We start from the raw sequence: 22,500 nt of genomic DNA on the forward strand, positions 1-22,500 counted from the left end.
CTATTATGCCATCCCCTAGAAGTGGAGCCTTAGAAAGTCTCCTACTGAGCCTGTGCCTGCTTAAGGCTGCCCCAGAAGGAATATTGAAGAGACAGTAACAAAATGTAAAACAGTCACAAGAAAAACAAGTAGCAATTCAAGTGTTCTGCTCCCTTCATGTCCATGACTATTGTTATTCTGTACTTCCAGCATTTGGCTGCTGCTGATGAGACACTGTCAGGACCCACTACCCCAAGAGTTGCTGTGGGGAGAATAGCAAAGTTACATCATGAATATCAATTTCAAACAACAGCCTGAGCCTGAGTTCAACTACAAAGTAATAACACAGAGAAGTCTGAGTGATTCTCCTTTTGGAAGAGCAAGTGGAACTTATTTTCTCTCCAGACACATCCCACATTCCAGGACAGTCTGCCATATTCAAGGTAAAGCATCCTCCTAGAGACACATAACCAGGTTGCACATCCAGCCTGATTCTCCTTAAAAGAAATGTGTGTTTTAGGTCTTTCTTTAAAAAAAAAAATTACTCAGCAGCACACACGAAAAACCCTTCACGTTTGTTTCCAATTTCACAAGAAAAAACGTATCCAAAGTGTAACTCTAGGTACCAGAATGAGAGGAAAGGAGATGGAGAGCTAAGGAGATACTGAAAGACTGAAAGTCAGATAATCTAAAAAAGTCTCAGACTGGGTTTGCGGGCCTGGCATTTAGAATTTGGCCTTGCAGTTGGAACTTAATTATCAAATCTGTGGATAACGATTCATGAACCATATTGGAACCTAACTCATTCTTGTATAGTACTCGAGAGACAATACAACAAACACGAGTTAGCTTTTCTTTTGTTTTTTAAAATCCCTACAATCAAGAAGATGGTGTGGTGCGACTCTGAATTTGAGCTGGTCAGAAAATTTCAGCACAAATGAAATTTTTTTTTAAATGTTGTAATGCTCCCCCACATGATTTTCTGACCAGCTCCATTTTTGAACACACACCGGGATCAACTGGTTGAGTAAAAAGGTGTCATTTTTACATAATCCGCTCTTCAAAGTTAGCCTTGTTTAGAGTGAGAGTCTGTCATTAATTAACAGGGTACTAAACTGCTGAGCCACAACTGACATTCTAGGCACCTGCTTCCCATTTAGAAAGTTACCCACTTTAACAAGTTGTAAATTAAAGATTAACTTAAGGGAGAGATTTTCAAAGGCACAAATGACAATTAGATGCCTATCTCCCATTGTCCCTATAAACGAAATTGCTTCATTTTAATAGGGCAAAACCATCTAGGCCCCACTACCCCCTGCTGGAGAGGAATGTACCACTGCATGTTCATAGCACAGCTAGAAAGGCATTGAGGTCTCCTACTGTGAAGTAATGAAGCCTTTTTGGGGTGCAGAATGCAATCTACCCTATCTTGTCATGTTCAAGACATGTTCAAAATCCTGTGATTCCTTCCTCCAGAAACCCTAATACATGGAAATGGCTAAGTCTTCATTGTAGAGTTAATCCTGGCTCTTACCTGGGTTTTAGCCCAAACCCCTCTACTGTCCACACAGAAAAACCTTTTACCCAGACTCTTAGGTGCTGTAATCCAGGGTTAGTTTACCCAGTGAGGTGGGATACAGATTAGAGCCCAGGATCCACTTTAACTGATGGAACCCACCAGTTTTGCAGTGAAGATGCAGGATAAATCACTTGAGAACTGACAGTACTCCAGTGCCTTCTCCCCCTCCGTCCCCCTAATCCCCGCAAGACAGACAAGTTCTCTCGCAACTGACTGGGAAACAATACTAGAGCATCTCAGTACAAAGAACCATGGGATTTGTCCCAGAAGTCCTAGTGACACACACATTGTGAGGGTGTGGGGGTGCAGCACCAGTGAGGATGCAGTAATTCAAGTATGGCTTACCAGTGGGGATGCTCAAACACAGGCTGGGCTAACTGGCGTGACAGTCAGGGTATGTCTACACTGCAATAACAAAAGAACACCCTCCCCCCCAAAACACAGCAGTGAGTCTCATAGCCTGGGTCATCTTACTCAGGCTTGCGCAATGGGGCTAAAAATAACAGTGCAGATATTCCGGTTAGGCTGGACCATGGACTCCGAGACCCTCCCTCCTCGCCAGGTTTCAGAGCATGGGCTCCAGCCGGAGCAGAAATGACTGTGTTGTTTTCTATTCAAGTAATCCGCTAGCCTTACTAATAATTCATAGCTAGTAATTTAACAAGTCTTTATTAGATACATAGTTAATATATACACAGAGCATCTTAGCTCAGGTCAGCCTAATGTCTAACCTAAAACCCACAGCCTCCTCCCACACCTGTCAGCTCCCACACCTTGGAAATTCTAGTCACTCTCTTAAAACCACAGTAACACCACATCTCACTTCTTGTAATGATTTTTTTTAATCACAAATGTATTTGCATATTTTGTATATATAACAGAATTTTCTAAATAGCTTTCTATAAATCTTTGAAAAGGTCTCCTTTGGCTTTATCGCAGTCAATGATAGAAGATCATATTGTAATGGCTATAAACGTTATCAGTGTAAGAAAGAGACTGTTAGACGAGCCAGATCTAAATCTGGAAAAAGCAGTGAGAATTTGCCAGACCACCTCCTCCAGCTGTCAGCTCCCACACCCTGAAGATTCTATTCATTCCCTTAAAGCCACAGTAGCACCACAACATCTATACTGCTATTTTGAGCCCCATAGCGCAAGCCCTGAGAGCCCATCAGTTGACCCAGGCTCTGCTGCTGTGGCCTTTTTTTTTTTTTTTTTTGCAACATAGACATACCCTCACTGTGCAGTGAAGAGCTACTCTGACTTTGAACAGTCGATGCTACAGCTCCATTCGGAGAACAAAAATTAAAAGGCATCTCCTGGAAATAGACCCGCATATACAGACTAAGGGCCAATTTCTGCTCTCAGTTATACATGTGTAAATCTGGAGTTAATTCCATTGTGTTCTGTACAAGGCAAATTTACAACATTGAAATTGACAGCAGAGTTTGGACCTATTTCTCCTTCCTATTCTGTTTCACTATTCTCTCTGAAGAAGAAAACATTACAAACTACTTCATTTTTTAAAAAACAGTTACCAAGCACAATTCAAATATAAATGAGCAGGCAACAATAAATGACAGCTGCGAGCATCCACTAGCAATAGTCTGGATGTAACATGATTACCGTGGAACAAGGTGAGACGTAGGCTCTGAGAAATCACACTTAGGCTATGTCTACACTACTGCAGTAAGTTGACCTAAACTACACAACTCCAGCTACGTGAATAAAGTAGCTGGAGTCGACATAGCTTAGGTCGACTTACTGCAGGGTCCACTATGCAGGGTCGACGGGAGGCACTTTCCCGTCGATTTACCTTACTGTTCTCGTTCGGGGTAGAGTACTGGGGTTGACTGGGGAGTGATCTGCAGTCGATTTGGTGGACCCGCCAAATCAACCCTGGATCGTCAATCTGTAGGGTAGTGTATACATAGCCTTAGGAAGCCCATCTTCTCCCACCTTATATTTGGCACAGCCCTGCACAGCATATTGAGAAAAAATCCCCTTATACAACTACCAACATGTCATAGCTACCTGCCATCACTTAAATAACTCTCACCCTTCCCCAATAGCAGCCATACGTTTCAATATAGTTTGTAATGCCAGCTCAATGGTCTAGAGATAGTGTGCTACACACTGCCACATGAGCCCTGGGTGTGATTATCATTCCTACTCCTTTCTTTCCTGAATCAGCAGATACAAGGAGGGAAGCCCCCAAAGGCCCTGAGAAAGGAAGGGCTCCATGTCACTTAGCAAATTAACAAAATGGCCCTGTGCTGCAAAACTTGGGTCCAGATACAAAACTTCCTTAAAGTTCAGGGGCAGCTGTTTCTGGGGTTTTTGTTTACAGTCCTTACCATTTGCTGGGCTCTGGAGGGAGTCCCTATTCAATCCCCCTTCACCAGAAATATAGTGGTGGTCATGGTGCAGGGTCCTGGGAAAGGTTGACTGTGACTGATGGAGCTATCTGGATATTCAGTTTAGAATTCAGTATCAAACTTCCCACCTGTCTGTAATTTCTGTATAAATACACTGTGTTGGTGGTATTGGGGCGGGAAATGGTCACACATGGCCAGGTGCTTTTTGCCAAAGATATATTGTGAGTAAGGGGAACAAAAACAGTCTCTAATTGGTTATTAGAGAAGCATTAAGATTAGTGGATGCAGGAGTGGAGGGAGTAATTATGGAGCACTTGGCTTATGTACCTTTTGCAGTGAGGAATGAAGGGTAAAGCAGCTCCAAACTGGTTTTGAAAGATACAAGCAATAATGTTACCTATTATGTATCTGGAATGGAGACTTTTGAAAGAATAAAAGATTGCCTTTGGCCTGGTCTACACTACAAAGTTAGGTTGACATAAGTCACCTTGTGTTGACCTATTTGTGCATGCGTCTGTCCAGCGGTCCTGGGAGTGGCTTAAGAGCATGAGTATCAACCATAGGGCAGACTGTTAGGGAACAGGGCACAAACCCCAAATTGGTTGTGAGTTCCTTACTCAGATTTCACCAACCAATTATCAAGTGTGAACTCCTCAGGCACTATAACATGGAGTCACAGACAGTCCCCAGGGGTATTCCAATCTATTTTGACACCCTGGTGAGTGTACTTTGGTGAAAGTTCACAGCAATATTTAGGTTACTCCCAGGTAATAGAAGCTACTATAATAGGCAAGCACTATATGTCCTTTAGTGCTAACACAGGCCCAGCACTGGGGATCTTTTGCTTATGCTTCATCATTCTTGTTCCTCAGGGTCCAAGCAGCATGAAAGATACAGTTTCTCCTTGTTAGCACCTTTTATTCCTTTCCCCCTTCTGCTTCAAGTTGCAAGTTCAGCAGTTGGGAGGAATTCAGTTGCACATTTCCTCTTCAGGAAGGTTTCAGGAAAAGAAGCAAACAACAAAGTCTTTGGTCCTCTAATGTTCCGCAGTGCTTTGTCCGGTGTTGATGGGCCTTCTTTCATTAGGCAGGAGATAACTTCTTCTGTGTCAAACTAGTATTTCACACTTTGTAAATCACCAGTCAGGAGAGAAGCTTTACCGATACAGAGCAAACACAAACTTTACCTTATAACATGGGATACAGACAGTGATGAGCTGCCAGAATGTTAATAACTGGTTCCCTACTGGGTCTTCGGCGGCGGGTCCTTCACTCGCTCCGGGTTTTCGGCGGCGGGTCCTTCAGTGCCACCGAAGACCTGGAGCGAGTGAACGACCCGCTGCCGAAGTGTTGCCGCCAACCCGGTAGGGAACCAGTTATTAAGCGCCGCCCAGTGAGTACAAGCCCGAGACCCCCAACCCTAACCGCCCCTCAGGGCCCCACCCCCTACCCAACTCGCCCCGCTCCCTGTCCCGACTGCCCCAACCATATCCACCACCACCCCGACAGACCCCCGGAACTCCCACGCCTACCCAACCCCCCCCGAACCTCCGCCCCCGCCAACCGCTCCCTGCCCCTTATCCAACCCCTCTTCCCAGCCCTGCCCCGGCCCCCTTACCATGCTGCTCAGGGCAGCATGTATGGATGCCATGCGGCCCGCTGGAGCTCGCAGCCCCACCCCCTTACCATGCCGTTCAAAGCGGCAGGAGCTGCAGAGCTGCCCAGGAGCGGTCCAGAGCTCTGGTGCCGGGCTCTGTGAGAGCGGGAAAGGCAGAGGAGAGGCCGGGGGAGCCTCCCCAGCCGGGAGCTCAGGCGGGCCGGACAGGACGGTCCCGTGGGCTGGATGTGGCCCGCAGGCCTGAGTTTGCCCACCCCTTTAACAATGGGTTCTAAACTGGCTTCTAAATTTAACAACAGGTTCGCGCGAACCGGTGCAAACCGGCTCCAGCTCACCACTGGATACTGATATTATAAGTGATATTAGTGCATGCAGCAACTTATAAGCATTCCATAAAGTCCAACACAACACATTTTATAACTTCAATACCTATTTTAAAAATACTACCACACAGGTGAGCCAAATTGGCTTCAGCAATGTATTTGCCAGCGTTCAGTTGAGGCCTAGGGGCCTTAGCATGGGCTGGTCTGCCATCATCAGTGTCCCCACACAAAATTTGTCTTTGGCTGACCTAAGCGCACCATTACAGTAACAAATTAAAACCACCTCCCCAAACGGCATGGAACCATGGTCAATGCACTGAGGTTAACACAGTGCAAAGGTAGACCTGTGTCTACCTTAAAAGTCCTCCAAGAGCTGTCTCACAATGCCCCATTCCCTGTGACAGTGACCGCTCTGGTCACAATTGTAAACTCCACTGCCCAGGCGACATGAAACCCAGCAACCACAACCCCCTTTTTAGCCCCCCTCCATGTATTTTTGAAATATATTTACCTACCTTGGTGAGTGCAACTAGCAGCTCTCCCTTGTGTGCAGCTGCCCAATGACTATGCTGGCTGCAGGCACTAGACACGCTCCTGCCTGGAGTAGACAGGAGATATTGGATCTCCTGGGCCTGTGGGGAGAAGAGGCTGTGCAAGCACAGCTATGAACCAGCCATAGAGACATGGACAGCTATGAAAAAATTGCACTGGGGATTAGGAGAAAGGGGTGTGACAGGGTTAAGTAGCAGTGCCACGTGAAAGCCAAGGACCTGTGACAGGCATACCACAACGCCAGGGAGGGCAACAATTGATTTGGTGCTGAGCCGCAGACCTGCCACTTTTATGAGCAGCATGCCATACTTAGCGGAGACCCCACCTGCACCCTGCAGACCACTCTGGATACCTCTCAGGTGCTTGAGACAGACACACCTGCCATGAACGGGAAGGAAGAGGGAGATGCGGTGGGAGGTTCCAGCCATGACCTATTTGAGACTCCACCACAATCTAGTCAATCCCACCAGCTGAGTACAGACGAGCCCGCTGAAGGGGAAGGGACCTCGTGTAAGCATCTGCATGGTTTTTTCCTTTTAATGTTTAAAGTTAAAGATGGCGCTCAGCCCATCCCCAAGCGCTCAAGACACAGATATCAACTTTTCATAGATCCATAATTATTACAGGGCACTCTCACATTAGTCACAACAGCGTTCTTAAAATTCACACCAGGAGGAGGATTTCCCCCCATATATGATGCACACATACCGCAAATTGTATTTTAAATATATTCTGAGGTTTGTTTTAAATCAGTATTTCTGAGTCTATTTGTGGTGCCTGCCACGGTTCCTTTGCTTTTGCGCAGCACTGCTGCTGATCCCTGTCATACTCCTTTCCCCTGTGCAATTTTTTCATAGACGTCATTGAAAAGTGCAACGGTGTTGCCAGCAGCACAGGCATCCAGTTTCTAGAAAATGAAACCTGTCCTGTTCTTCTCTTGTGCATTGTCAGCACCTAAAGGATTGGGGCGAATGAATAGTGCATGCTCCAATTCCTCCTGCAATTCACTGTGATCACTTCAATAAGTTTGAGTTTAGTACAGCAACAGCCATTCTGTTCTCACTCAGGGGCAATGACAGGGTTAACCAGGAACCATCCAGTCTTCGGAAAGCAAAGTATGTATTCAGAAGAAAAGGATGACACAGAAAACATACCATAAAACAATAAACGGCTTACATGCCCACTAACAAGTAACACCTATCAACCACACAGGACCCTGGTAGGTTTCCAAATCCTTTAAACCCTTTGGCCGGGTTTGTCCTTTTAGGTCACAGTGTCCTATTAGTTCTTGCATCAAGTGAGAGCGAAACCGCCTTTATATCAGGCTGGTCATTTTATACAATTCTCAGTTCTTTGTTTGCTAGGCCTCTTAAACCTGGTCAAATCAGTAGATGCAATTCCCCTCAGGGTGTGTTACTTCTCCAGACATGTTTATCTGTCTAGAGATTTGCAATAAATTAATCTCAGTGATTTTAATTCCTGATAGTTCATTCATGCTAGATGATTTCCCCACAGTCATTTGTCCAGTTTTGTCTTTGCTTGTCTGGTTTCAAGAGAAAAAACAACAAAACAATCCATTCACACCTGGGAGGTAACCATATAAAGGCGGAAGTGGGGGGAAGGGAAACAGTCACACATTTTTCATATGAAAATAAATCAGAAGTTCCCAGTTCTCCACAAAATAAATCCATTGTTTTTGCTGTAATCTTGATAAAGTGCGCTTATTTTTTTAATTTATTTTTTACTATGAAAAAATATTTTTCATTCTTTGATTATTAAAAACCTAGCTGAAGGGACTTGTGCCTACATTTACCTGACAGTCACCTTCTGTCAGGGAACAAACATGGAAAATTTCAGCCCAAAAGACACATTTTGGAATGTTGTAAGTTAACACATGGAGTTATAATGGAACTGCTCTGAAGCCCTAAATTTATAAGGCTCCGATCCTGCAAATAATTACAGACTTGTTCAACTTTAATCACAAGCATAATCCCAGTGAAGTCAACTTTGAAGCATGCATGTATGTAAGTGTTTAAAAGATTGGGGGATCAGCTACATTAGGGACACACAAGAGGACGACAATAAGACTAGGGTGGTCTTGATCTCCCAGTTACCTTATGCAGCGGTGACCCCACATTCCCAGTCCCAAATTTCCCCCAAACTGTCTGACCTGAGGGGTCCAGCCTTCTTTTGAAACACTCAGAGAAATAATAAGGTTTGTTTACTCCTTTAAAGAGACAAAAGCATATTGCAGCTTATTGGGGACAAGGAATAGCTCAGTGGTTTAAGCATTGGCCTGCTAAACCCAAGGTTGAGAGTTCAATCCTTGAGGGGGCCATTTAGGGATCTGGGGCAAAAATCTGTCTGGGGATTGGTCCTGCTTTGAGCAGGGGTTTGGACTAGATGACCTCCAACCCTGATATTCTATGATTAATTTTACTGGGATAAATACACACTCAAGCACAGCACTGAGTTGGTTTATTGGGAAGATAAAACACATTTATTAACAAAAGGGCACAGGGTTAAGTGATACCAAGTAGAACGAATGAAGTTAGAAACGGTTACAAAGAAAAGTAAAAATACACATTCTAATGGCTGAGACCTAACTTAATAAGCTACAATCTTTGTTCAAGGTCCTTACTACTCTTCCATTCCCGGAGACACCCCATGGTTGAAGGACTATCTTTCTCAGCTTGCAAAAGCTCTGGCCCCTTGTGTCTGTCCAGTAATAGATGCCAAGATGACTTCTCCTCTCTCCATATATCTTCCCAAACTTACTGTTTTGTTCCAAGGCTCAGGATGACCTCATGCTGTTCTTCTCTTCCTGTTGACTTCCCATCACTCTGCTGAGTTGTATAAAATGAGGCTTCCCCTGTTATTGATCACACCTTGCTTAATTTCATTGGAGACGGGTAGATAGGATTTCTCCCAGACAGGAAGGAAGGCAGCTGTTTCTCCCTGTGTTTGGTCACAGACGTTAAAGCATGAGATCACTGAGTATCCATATTTCCTCATATAGTGTTAATATATACATTTCAGAATATTAATCACCAGTATGTCATTAGCTTTCATCAGAGGTCTTACCTGATACACTTCTATAATACAGTGTATTATATACAATCGGTTAATTCAATTACTTATTTGAGGTTCAGACCCAGACTTTATTGCCAAGAGAAAATTTGTCTCTCTTCTGGGGAGTAAATGCCATGATGTCTTCTCTCTCACTGGATAGCTTTGTTTACCTTATATATGTAGATGGACTGTCATTGTCTCTGCCTGATGCCCAGGCTGGACAGACAGACAAATACACATACCTTTGTCTAGGCCAGACTGGACTTACGGATGGCTTGCCAAACACATTTTAAGAACATAATTCTAGCACATATTCATAACTCTTTGTATACGCCCTGTGCAGACATCTTGCAAGAATATTAATGATCAGTGAGTTATTAGTTTTCCATTGGTATCTTACATGCTACCTTTTAGATACAGATAATGACAACAGTGTGCTAAGTGTAGTGAGTATGTGAGGCCTGAGAAGAGCTGCTAACACAAATGGGTCTCTATGTCACACCCACCAAGTGCATTTTGTCCTCTTTTGCAACACATCCAGGGTCCAAATTCATGGGGCGGGGGGAGGCCCAAAATGATAGGCCAGTGTCCTCCTCCTCCTCTTTCATGGCCACTTCTTCCTCCTACCTGTGCTGAGGGGGCACTGACCCCTGCATAGCTGCGCCCTCTGCCCTAGCACCACAACCCGCAACCCCCGTCCAGTACAGAGGGGAGGGAGGTCCTGAACTCACCTCACAGCAGGGCCCCTCTCCTGCAGGGCCAGGCCCAGCTCTCCCCAGGACAGAAGGCAAGGCTGAAGGGTAACTGTGGGATGGGCTTGCTCTCCAATCATTCCCACCTCCCGAGCCCTCCCCTTCAAACTGGTCCTATCTAGAACCCAGTGAGACACACCAGTGTAGGCCCATTACTAGATGGAGATGGTAAAATTGTTGTTAATTATGCAGAAAAAGTGGAAGTATTCGATAAACATTTCTGTTGTTTTTGGAAAGAAGCAGGACGATGTACTCACATGATGCTGATGATGAAGTGCTTTCCAGTCTAATAGCAAATGAAAAGGATGTTAGACAACAGCTAATAAGGATAAACATTTTAAAATCAGAAGGGCTGAATAACTTGGCCAAAAACATCCCAGTTGGCTGAGGAGATAACTGGCCCACTGATGTTAATTTTTAATAAATATTGGAATACTGGGGAAATTCCAGAAGACTGGAAGAGTACTAACGTTGTGCCAATATTCAAAAAGGGCAAATGGGATGGCCCAAGTAACTATAGGATGGCTAACCTGACATCAATCCTGGGCATAATAATAGAAAACATGATATGGGAGTCAACCGATAAAGAATATAATTAATGCAAACCAAACCTACCAAAATAGGCCTTGTCAAGCAAACCTTATTTCATTTGATGAGGTTACAAGTTTGGTTGATAATGGTAACTGCATAGATGTAAGATACATTGACTTTTGTAAGATATTTGACTTTAATCAGAACATTCTGATTAAAAAATTAGCACTATACAATATCAATAAAGCACGTTAAATTGATTAAGGTCTGGCTAACCAACAAATCTCAAAAAGTAGTTGTCAATAGGGAATCATAATTGAATGCAGGTGTTTCTAGCAGGGTTCTGTACTAGGACTGATACTACTCATCATTTTCATCAACGATCTGAAAGTAAATATAAAATCACTCCTGATAATATTTGTGGATGACACAAAGATTGGGGGAACAGTCAACAACCATGAGGATAGAGCAGCCATACAGTGATCTAGGTTGGTTGGGAAGCTGAGACCATTCAAACAAAATGTGTTTTAATACAGCCAGATGCAAAGTTACACACCTAAGAACAAGGAATGCAGACCTGCCCTTCGGAATGGGGGCCCGTATCCTGGAAAGCAGTGACTCTGAAAAGGATTTAGTGGTCACAGTGAACATGTAACTCACAATGAGCTCCCAGGGCAATGCTGTGGCAAGAAAGGCTAATGCAGTCCTGGGTTGTATAAACAGAGTAGTAGGGAGGTTATTATGGCATTGGCGAGACTGATATGAAATAATGCATACGGTTACGGTAACCACCTTTTAAAAAGGATGTTGAAAAATTGAAGCAGGTGAAGAAAAGAGCCACAAAATGATTTGAAGGCCAAAGAAAATGCTTAAAGGGGAAAGGCTTAAAGAGCTCCATCTGTTTAGTTCATCAAAAAACAGACTGCAAGGTGATTAGATTACAGTGTACAAGTACCTTCATAGGGAGAAAATACCAGGCACTAAAGAGCTCTTTAATCTAGCTGAGAAAGACATAACAAGAACCAATGACCGGAAGTTGATGCCAGACAAATTCAAACAACAAATTAGGCACAATTTTTTTTAAGAGTGACAGTTATTAACCATTGGAACACACCTCCAAGGAAAGTGGCACTGTCTCCATCTCTTGTTATCTTCAGATCAAGACTGGATACCTTTCTAGAAGATATGATTTAGCTAAACACAAGTTACTGAGTTCAATGCAGGGATAACTGGGTGAAATGTAATGGCCTGTGATATACAGGAGGCCAGACTAGATGATCTAATGGCTCTTCTGGCCCTGAACTCTCTGAATCTGCACAGAGATAAGCAGGACACACAAGTTATTAAAATAAGTTTATAAAAGCAAAACACATGTGCCCGATGGCATCTGAAAGACAAAAATTAGAAAGCCTTACGCTGTAACTGTTGCATCCCTTATCCAAGGAGAGGAGGCCTGCAGGCAGGCCCATGGTTAATACTTAGCTGTCTATTAACATTTTCTATCTATTAACCCCTGTTAAGTAAATTTGAATTGCTCTATCGGACAGCTGTCCCCGGGGGGGGGGGGAGGAAAGCAATTAGGACATTGTCATCACTTGATTACCAGGTGACTATTACCATTTGCTGTAATAAATAGGCCAGCATTTATGTTCCTCTGCCCTCTACTGGAACAGATCATATCTATTATTCAAATGTTTAATAGTTAGTTCCCTTTGCCAGCTGTGCTAGCAGTGGCTCCTTTAGCTACATAAGCAGAGACTTGGTATTTGTACGGTCACAAGCAGAACGGTGGAAAACCTGTTGATTTAATTTTGTCTGTTTTGGGGGAACTATAACAGGTGGTTTCTGTTTACCCAGGCGTGGCCTCAAAGGGCTACACTTGGGGTTTTGGTTTCATATCAACTTAAAAACGTAAGGGAATCTATAGCAAATCTCAGTGGGTTGTAAGGCCTTGTCTACATGAAGGAAAAAGTCTGCAGTAGCTAGTGTGGAATACCCAGTGCACACTAGCTCCCTGCACTAGCTCACAGTGTGGACACACATTTCTCACCTTCATGCACAGTAGCGTAACACTTTAGGAGTACATTAAGCTAAGCCACCCAAGAGCACTCTTTTAGTGTGCTTTAAATTCACACCTTAGATTACTGTGCACTAACTTTCCCATGCAGACAAGCCCCAAGAGTGGCCTGCTAAGAGAAGCCCAGAGCAACACACAGAACTATTTGAGATGCAGAGGAAACTTGCACAGAACCTGCCAATCCTGCCAGCATTATCAAGCAATATAAATAAAAATACCTCCTTTCTCCACCTAAAAAGAGCTGGATGCAGAACTTGTCAAAGCATCTCTCTTCAAGCGTTAGCTAAAAGGGTCATTTCTCAAAGGACATGAGGTGTCCATTCCCCACAAGGGCTGTGCACACACCTTCTTGGTCTCTGCCAGAGCAGGTTGCGAGGGGCCAAGCAGAGGACCCAGAGTCATGATTAAGGCCTATTGGATTAGCATAAGAGTCACGGAGACGCTGGCATTCTCCTTTCTGTGCAGCACATATTCTGGTACTGTATACATTCTCCTTTTCACGGGCACTAAATTCACTCCACACAAAAATCAATGAGCTTTGATAGCTGCAGCCTCCACCCATCCAACAGAGGCCCTATCCCTGAGATGGTCTGCAGAGGGTTGTTTATGGTGATAAAGTTTGCATCTGTGTTCTCCTCTCCTCCAGGGTTAAATAATGCACCTGTCTGTGTTGTGAGAGATGCAGGGAGTTTTTCAAGACCATACCAGGCTGCCAGCAAAATCCTAATCCCACAGCGAGAATATGATCAGCAACATGGGCTAACTGGGCAAGGCATGGGCACGCCATCTCCTAGCAGCACTACACTAAGCCTCCAGGCTTATCCACAGGTTGGGAAAGGTCCATCGCGACCAAGTTCACGTGAGTAGCCACGATTTTGCATAACCCCACAGACTGTTAAAATTAAATTTTATTGACTTGATTTCAACATAAACTAACTGAAAACACATTTCTGTATTAATTTCCAGAGCCTGGAAGAGAAGAAATGGCTGAGTTCTCTAAAAGGTCAAGAGACTCCCTTGCTTTACTGAGAAAGGTAAAGAGAGATTTGCAGTTATTCATAGCAGCCCTATGCCTCAGCACCTAGGTACTGTACATCCACTCATAGCTCTCATACTGCCAGGGAGAGCAACTGTGCAACACAGACTGCGGCCTTTAAAATATTACAAGGACCTAAAATGAGTGATCATAAACATCAAGCAAGTAGAGGAGGGAGCTTTGAAATGATGTGGTTTCATCTCTAATATATAAACATTGTCTAACTTTTCATTCTTCAGCATTTTATGTCAATAATTTAAACTAATTAAGAGTCTGAGCATGTGCTGCATTATATACAAGAGGTCAGTTTTTCTTTTATAGCCATGCTCAGTAATCTGCTATAGTTAACAATTCAATTAGTTATACTTTGCACTTAGAGCACCTTTCTTCTAACACCCTCAAAGCATTTTACAAACACAGCATCCTGTTAAGTGCAATATTATACCCATTTTTTTCACTGATTGGTAAACTAAGGTACAGAGAAATTAAGTGACTCACCCGACACTATATAGTGTCAGACCTGGGAACAGAACCCAGGAGTCCTGATCCCGTCACCAGTTTGCATAAAGTGTTTTTCCAACTCCCTGCTTTTCCCGGAGTTTATAACTCCCATAATGGGTTTGAAGGCAAACCTTTGCCTACAATGACTCACATCCACAGAGATTTTCTTTTTTAATATGAAAAATCCAGATTTAAGGATTATGATCCAGATCCACAAAGCTCTTTAGGTGTCTAAACCACAGTTTTAGGGACCTAAGTCCCAATTTTATGTACCTTTGTGATCCACAAAATCCCTGCTTGGCTGCCTCCTAACCCTGTAGGTGCCTAAACTAACTCAACAAAGTCCCTCTGTGGATCTGGGTCTATGGCACCAACATCTGGGCATATTGGGGCACTGCACCTATTGTGACCAGTGATTGGAGACTAAATTATTAAGTGTATTTCTCCTTTTTTGTGGCCCTGTTGCATGGAATCTCTAACAGTTTTAGTGATGGTTTCTACTCCCATTGAAGCCAATGGTAAAATAATCATTGGCTTCTAGGGACACAAGATTGGGTACATCTTCATTTAGCCTTTAATTGTGTAACTGGTATCTGCTGAATCCTTTCATACCTTACTTTCTACTTAGGAAGATCCTTTGAAAAAACAACCAGCTCGTCCTCTGACTGCAGTTGGCCATGAGATCTATTCTTCCTCTCTTACCTGTCCCTCTTCTCCAGCCCGTTTTATGCATTACAAGCCAGAAGTCAGAGAGAATATAAACTATGTTCCAAACTATCTGGATCAGGAAATAAAAGTAAGTGGTAACCTTTTGTATTATGTTTCCATTTCCCAGAAGGGGGCGCATAGAGGTTTCAGTTCTTGCAGCCTGTATCTAGCTGACCTGTTAATTTGTATTCAGAAGTTATTTTGGGAGTTCCTAGGGAGCTGCCCCTGCCAAACTGGAAGCTTCATACAGTATTCCTATTGGAAAGGTTAGAAATGGACGGAGCAGAGTAGTAGTTACCTGAGCTGCAATCAGTGCTCTCTGCAATGCCGTGTACATGGCATATTCCCCAAAGCTCCAGTTCCCCTGCAGTGCTGCATACATGGTGCTCTCCTCATTGCACGGTATGAATGGCTGTTGTCTAGGGTGAAACAAAACTGATTTTTTTTTTAAAAGGCAATTTCATTCTGGGCAGTTTGTACAACTGTAAAATTTTGCACACTCAATTTCACTAAATTGGGGCTGAACTGAAACAGGCAAAAATTGTAACAGTTTAGTGCTATAAAGTAGGCTGTCAACTACTTGCAGTTAACACTTACCACACAATTAACTAGATTAAAAATAATTGTGATTAATCACAGTGTTAATCACACTTTTAAACAACAGAATACCAATTTAAATGTATTATAAATATTTGTGGATGCTTTTCTACATTTTCAAATATATTGATTTCAATTACAACACAGAATACAAAGCGTACAGTGCTCACTTTATATTATTTTGATTATAAATATTTGCACTGTAAAAAAAGAAAAAATAGTATTTTTCAGTTCACCTCATACAAGTACTGTAGTGCCATCGCTTTATTGTGAAAGTGCAACTTACAAACGTAGAATTATTTTTTTTTAAACATAACTGCATTCAAAAACAAAACAATGTAAAACTTTAGACCCTAGAATTCAAAGCATGAAGGGGCATACGAATGTTTAGCATATCAGGCACGTAAATACCTTGCAATGCTGGCTACAACAGTGCCATATGAACGCCTGTTCTCACTTTCAGGTGATACTATAAAGAAAGAATGGGCGGTATTATCTCCCGTACATGTAAACTTGTTTGTCTTAGCGATTTGCTGAAAAAAGTAGGACTGAGTGGACTTGTAAATTGGTATTCTATTAACAACAGTGTGATTAAAACTGCAATTAATGTACTTTTTTAAATCTCACAATTATTTTTTTTAATCATTTGACTGCCCTCCTATAAATCTATCTGGCATATCTGCATCCCCTTTTTAGTCATTATTGTACTGCCCTTCTTTCAGGTCTTGGAAAAACTCCGTGACATTCTACAGACAGACTCCCTTGCAGAGATCCAAGAGTGGCTGTCAAGGGCAAGTATAAGAGGTAAAATGTGCATGTTTGTTAAAATAATAGTAGACCTGTCACAGTTACCTATCTAGCTGCACTACTATCCTTTCTCACAGTCTCACCAAATGCAACCCCACAGGTGTCAGGTCTTTACAGCTTGTGGATGGAACTCCACAATCCACACGCTCTCAGACCAGGACTTGGGTTACAGCTCCCTGGTTTCTAACTGTGACTAATTCAGCAAGTCCAACTGGGGTTACACTCTGCAAGGATTTCTCTTTGGGAGCATAAAACAGCACACATTTGCAATGAGACAGACACAGCTTCTTCAAAACAGAGCATCATTTCTTTTGCCTAAAAGGTACACAGTGCTTAGAGAAACAGATTTAAAATAACAAAGACCTACATCCATTTTCCCTTCCTTAAGCTTAGCCACTCTATCCATAGTGGAGGTGTGTCTGGCTTACTTCCCATCTTTTACATGGGAGAAACACCCTAACCTGCTTGCGGCCTTCTCCCTCTGGCTCTGAGTGGGTCCTCCCAGCTCTCAGCTTTTCCACTGATACATCCCAGCCAGCTTCCATCAGCTCACCTCCCCAAAAAAACTTTTCTGCCAGGGGAATTTTAACCAGTGAGGGTCTTTTGATCTGAGGCTTAGCCTTGGGAAGAGTAAAACATCCTAGCCTGAATGGAGCCAGCCAGGCAAATTCTCCACCAACTGGTAGTCCAGTCGTTATTTTCACTCCCTTGAAGCTGGGTATGTGAGAGACTGTCTTATTTGTGTCATTGTTTCACTTCTCCTGTTCAGTTCTGCAACAACCCCTTTACAGCCTCATTTGATTTAGCTCTATGCATTCAATAAGTAAGCAATACAAAATTGAACAGGGAAACTGAGTCACGCATATACATTTCCCCAGTTAATCACAAGGCCATTTTCTGCATTCCCTTACACTCATGTAATACCTTTGGAGTGCCCACTGAATTGAATTCGTGAGACTGCAAAGATGAAAATGAGGGCAGAATCTGGTCAAGTGTGGTTGGACTAGGAGTAGTAGTTTTGATTACTAGGGTATTGTGATCCTCGTCGGCTGGCCCACCGAGCCGCTAGGGGGTGGTGGGGAGCTACGGCGTCATTGGCCGGCCTGGGTCACGCCTCTGTCATTGGGGAATTAGTGGCAGGGAGAGCGCCGGCCATAGTCGGTAGCGCGCCCCTCAGGCAGGGGAGCGCCAGCAAAAGTCGGTAGCGTGCCCCTCAGGCAGGGGGGGGGGCGGCAAAAGGCTGTCGGGAGCGCCCCTCAGGCAGGGGGGGCGCCGGCAAAAGTCGGTAGCGCTGTCTGGGTTTTGGTCCCGAGGCGGGTTGGTCTGGTAGTCAGCTGCTGGCAGCTCCAGCTCTCCCTCTGGCTCAGGCTCCTCCAGTTCCTCGGGGAACTCGGCTGCTGGCAGTCCTGGTAGCCCCAGTCCTTCCTACAGGTCACGTTTCCCCTGGTCCTGGGCCTCCCCTGGCATGGCAGCAGGGTTGGAAGGGAGCAGCCTGCGGTCTGCATCTGTCTCCCTCCCTGGTGCTGCCCTGACTGAGCTAAGGGCCCCGCCCTTTGTACTTCCTGTCCCACTCCTCCCCTTCCAGGGGGTGGAGTGAGCTTGGCCTGGCCCCGCCCACTCAGGCTGAGAGAGCGGTGCTTTACCCTCAGGTTCGGAGGGAAGCCACCCTGGCTCCCTACAGGTATCATTGACAGTATGCCCTTCCTACAGCAGCCTTGGTTGAATTATTCTTTTTGAAAGGTACATATTTCATAAGAAGGATCATATCTCAATGATGGCAGTAGAAGTTGATCCGTAAATTGGAAAGGCCCCTGAAACACACTGCTCAAAGAAAAAAAGCAAAGAAAAAAACCACCACAGGAAAGTGTGTATATTACACTGCTACAGTACCAATTCACAAGTGCTCAAAGCACTCATTCTTTGGCTTTAGCCTCAGCACCTGCTTAATGCACACTGTTATGCCAGCACAATGACTACCAGTCATGTGTTATTACCTACTTGTGGGTAGTTACACTGCCCCTGGATGATCATACCACCCAACTTCTTTATTTAGCCAACCCTGCTATAAATTGATTTAATTCTGCTTTTAGGGACTTCTTACCTGGAAGTGTCCACTCAGGGAACTTGGCTAGGGCTGCTAGCTAGACATAGGCCTAAACCAGAGGTGCAAACTTTTTGGTAGAAAATTTAATTAATGAGCCTCCTCGGGCATTAGTTTACATTTCCAGATATATCCTGAGAAAGTTAGATCTCCAAAAGTCATGCTACACTCAGCTCATCAGAGTCAGTGATCCCTAGTGATGTTCCAAATTCAAGTTGGAGGAGCTAGATGCCCAAAGGCTATTGGGAGAGAAAGAGTGTGTCTCTCCCCACCCCCACTTTGGAATATCACAGCCTACATCTCACAGAAAGGGGATGTCAGTAAGCTATGGGTTTAAAGAAACAAAATCGCAAGTGGTATAGTTTTTCAACTGTACTAAACATTTCTGCTCACTTCATGTTTTTGTAGAAAAATTTTACCCAACCAATTTGGAGGCAGATATGACTAACACTGTAGGGAGAAGAGGATGGGCAAAGTTGGCTATACAATAGAAGCCTGTGGTTAATATTGTTAGAGCAACTACTGTTATTGTTTAACTGGAAATTCCTTTCCAGCTTTTTTAAACTGAAAAATCCAACAATTATAGTTTGTTAATAAAAACAGTCTAGCACTCATGAACTATACAAAAATGAAGCTGTGCATATTTACATACAATTCAGATTTAATGTAGCATTTTCCATTTTCCTCAATTTCTTTTTAAAGCAACCTCGTTCAAAGAATTTTTTTTTGACGGTTTTTGGTGTTTCAGAGAAAGAGTTTGTATCAAATTTGATTCGCTCAGAAATGACTAGCAGGGACTTGCTGAATTATCGGCAAAATACGCCAAAAGAAAGTGCAGTCCATGATACAATGAAGCCTTCCCATGCCCCTTGGACAGAAACAAGGGAAGAAGTGAACAAGTTCAGGTAAAGTCTGCTTTAATATTGGTAGGATCAGAAATTTGTCAAAAGGTTAGGAGTTCATGTTCATTGTAGGAGAAGGATTCAAGTTTTGAACGATTTTCTGAAACTTACCTAAAGTGCTGATGTCTGCAAACTTAAGCTGCAAATCTTGAGAGAACAATTTCTCTCTCTTCCTCCTGATTTCAGGTGCTTCTCTACTTCTAGTCCTGGCAGAAATATTGCCAAGAACAGAAGTATTGAAATATTACCACAGAGGCTGATTCTGTATTAGAAACAAAAGCCCAGGCCTGCAAACACTTACGCAGGTGCTTAAAATTTATGCATTTGGGTAGCTCCATTGAAGGCAGACTGCTCACAGATGAAGTTACTTTTGTGCCCATTTGTGTACCTTTGCAGGATTGGGGCCTAAAATAGTACACAAAAAGAACTCACAATTAGTCAGGCTTTTCACAACTGCCCCAAAACATTCAGTTTGAATTTAGCTCACTTCACGCTAATTAAGATGGAGAAAACACGTTTTCATATTGAGCAGAGTTTTTTGTTTTGTTTTTTAAAAAAAGCTTAATAGGTTTTGCAACTTTTTCATGCTTTGGCAAGGTATTATATGAAACTCTGCAAGAGATATTTGAAATTGTACATGTTCCTATTTCAAATAACTCCCCCAAATCCAGATCATTTACCTGGGGCAAAGGATTATTTTGCTTCTAAATCCTGAAAGTTGTTTTTTCTCATCGGTGCCCACAGTCATCAGTAACACATAAATGACGTGTTGGGGAAGAGCTACGCCTTTTACTACCAGAGGTGAGCCTGGGCTACAAATCTTCAGTGTGTAATATGTCCTGTACATCTGTTGCTGACTATGCCTGTAGACCTAGGAGCTGTTTTGTTTGTATTATTCAATTGTTCTTTAAAGAAATTAACTCACCAAGTCAGACTGGTTTTTGGAAGGAAACTTTTCATGCAGAAAAGTCAGAGAATTTAGAATAGAAATTAAGAATGGAATTAAGTTTAAAAATGTCAGTGGTGAAAATGTTGGTTTTGTGATTGAAGCTTGTCAGCTAGAGCTTGAATTGAAAATGTTGCTAGGTAGGAGAGATTCCATTCTTGGGTACAAAGTTATACAGGTGGAGCAGTGCCAAGGTTTACAGGCACCAAAGAACCCTTTAAGCCATTGCTGCATATAGCAGCTCACACAAAATGCCTGCTGTTTCTTTTTTTATGGCTTTATAAGCTCTCCCTGTTCTTTTCAGGCCTTCAAGTAAAGCATCAGAAGCAAGTAAAGGAACGGAACAAGGTAGGTGATGGAAATTCTAAGACACTATACAGCTAGAAACGTATTCAATGCCACAGTGCAGACGTATTGCACTTTGAGGTTTCCCATGTAAGATCCTTGAACATTTTAAACAGTTTAGAGTCTATTTTTACACTGGGATGAAGAGAATTCAATGGCAGTATGAAAAATACAGCAGTATGTCAAGTTAATTGGGAGTTTCCCCAGTGACTGCACCTCATTAACAAAGCAGTACAAAGTATACTTATTTACAGCTGCTGACAATCTTACTTCAACCACCACGAGGTTTGATCTTTCTGTAAATTCTCCTGATTTCTTCCTCCACACAGTCAAAACCTCCTGCTATTCCTCAGACATGTGCCCAAACTCTTCCTGTCAACTAACTTTTGGATTCCACCTTGCCTTGCACCATCAACCAGCACATCTCCCTCGTCCTCTAAATAAAACATGCTTTCCTAGTCAGTCTCCCTCAGCTACCAAAAACACATTTACAGCCCCTACCCAGACAGTTTCACCTCCCTCAGATCACCACCTTCCAGGTGTCATAAGTCTGGAGTGCAGTAAAGGTTAACAAAGCAGCACAAGCCAAAAAAACCCCAACAGTCTCAATAAGGAGACTACCCCTTCTACAAAAAAGTTGCAGTCTGAGTTGTTTACATGATCACGAGACTGTGCTAGCAGTAGCCTGTATTAGCACACCAGGATACAGTGAGTTTGACCCCCCCCCACAAAAAGGGGGGGCACTCTATTTACACAGGTTCAAAAGTACTACTATCATTCTATAGTGAGTGAAAATACATGGTTTAGAATACCTGTGTGTGGAGACTACATGGGAAGGATGAGAAGGGAAACCAGGGAAGGAATTTTGTAATTTCTCAGAGACCAACAATTTTCTCTTCTCAAAGAGTCATCCAGTTGAAGATCCTCCATGCTACCATTTTCATAATACTACCAGAAACACATGTTAAAAGCCAAACAAACATTGAAAAACAAAACCTAAGCTTAGTGTGGTATACAGCTTTATTGTTCAAAAATCTTTTCCAGAAAGGGAGAGAGATGGTCATTTGTCCACAAGAGGGGAGAGCCTTACAATCCCAATTTCTGAAAATTTACACAGAGGAAGGTCCTCCAGCTCCCAGGGAACGAGCCACAGTCCTTCCTTAGCGCTCCGACAAAAGCCCCACCTCCGCTACAGCAAGTTACCCACTGATCAGAGACATCTTACTGCCAGAGAATAACTTCCTCTTTAAAGCTTCTGAAACAGCACAACTGTTCCCTTCAAGTATTACCATATGTACTATTAGCAACAATAATTAAAAACATACCTAAAGCTGGCTTCCCCTTTAAAAACAAACTTGTGTTAATTTCATTTAGTCCCTAAGTGTTTCATCAAAAATCACTGAAGAGTACATACAGAATGACTTCTCCAGAAACTTTTGGATACGCTCTTCATTCAAAATGCCTATACAAGTAAGGTTAAGAGAACTGTAAATAAAAGATGTTTAATCTACCCTGCAAGACTCTTAACACAGGCATTTCATCTTTAAGGAAACCTACATTTGCTATTAACTTGGAACATCAAGTGAAGAGAGAGTATCCACTGCTGTTATGCTTTCTAGCCTCTCTGAAATGATGCACTGTACAGCAACGGGGCAGTACTATATTACACCTTGATTACAACTTTAGCTGTGGGTGGAG

At 43.1% G+C, this 22,500-nt stretch overlaps 1 protein-coding gene across 1 annotated transcript; it reads left to right on the forward strand.

The window, feature by feature from the left end:
• The first annotated feature begins 268 nt into the window (after nt 1-268).
• CUNH4orf17 (chromosome unknown C4orf17 homolog) lies at nt 269-22,122 on the forward strand. The gene is made up of 8 exons (XM_024212833.2): nt 269-422; nt 13,506-13,718; nt 13,826-13,893; nt 15,025-15,192; nt 16,424-16,505; nt 19,358-19,514; nt 20,762-20,805; nt 21,847-22,122. The coding sequence occupies exons 1-8, from the start codon at nt 269-271 to the stop codon at nt 22,038-22,040; spliced, it is 1,080 nt and encodes a 359-aa protein (XP_024068601.2). The 3' UTR covers nt 22,041-22,122.
• Nucleotides 22,123-22,500: the final 378 nt, after the last annotated feature.

This window comes from Terrapene carolina, unplaced genomic scaffold, assembly GCF_002925995.2.
Source record: "Terrapene carolina triunguis isolate 2854851 unplaced genomic scaffold, T_m_triunguis-2.0 Scaffold706, whole genome shotgun sequence".
Classification (NCBI taxonomy): domain Eukaryota; kingdom Metazoa; phylum Chordata; order Testudines; family Emydidae; genus Terrapene; species Terrapene triunguis.

Bases quoted from the DNA above. Each gene is read 5' to 3' on its own strand.
- CUNH4orf17 (XM_024212833.2), top strand. From the start codon at position 269: ATGAATATCAATTTCAAACAACAGCCTGAGCCTGAGTTCAACTACAAA. The intron at 13,894-15,024 runs GTAAAGAGAGAT...CTTTCTACTTAG, and splicing joins CCCTTGCTTTACTGAGAAAG to GAAGATCCTTTGAAAAAACA. The intron at 19,515-20,761 runs GTAAAGTCTGCT...TGTTCTTTTCAG, and splicing joins GAAGAAGTGAACAAGTTCAG to GCCTTCAAGTAAAGCATCAG.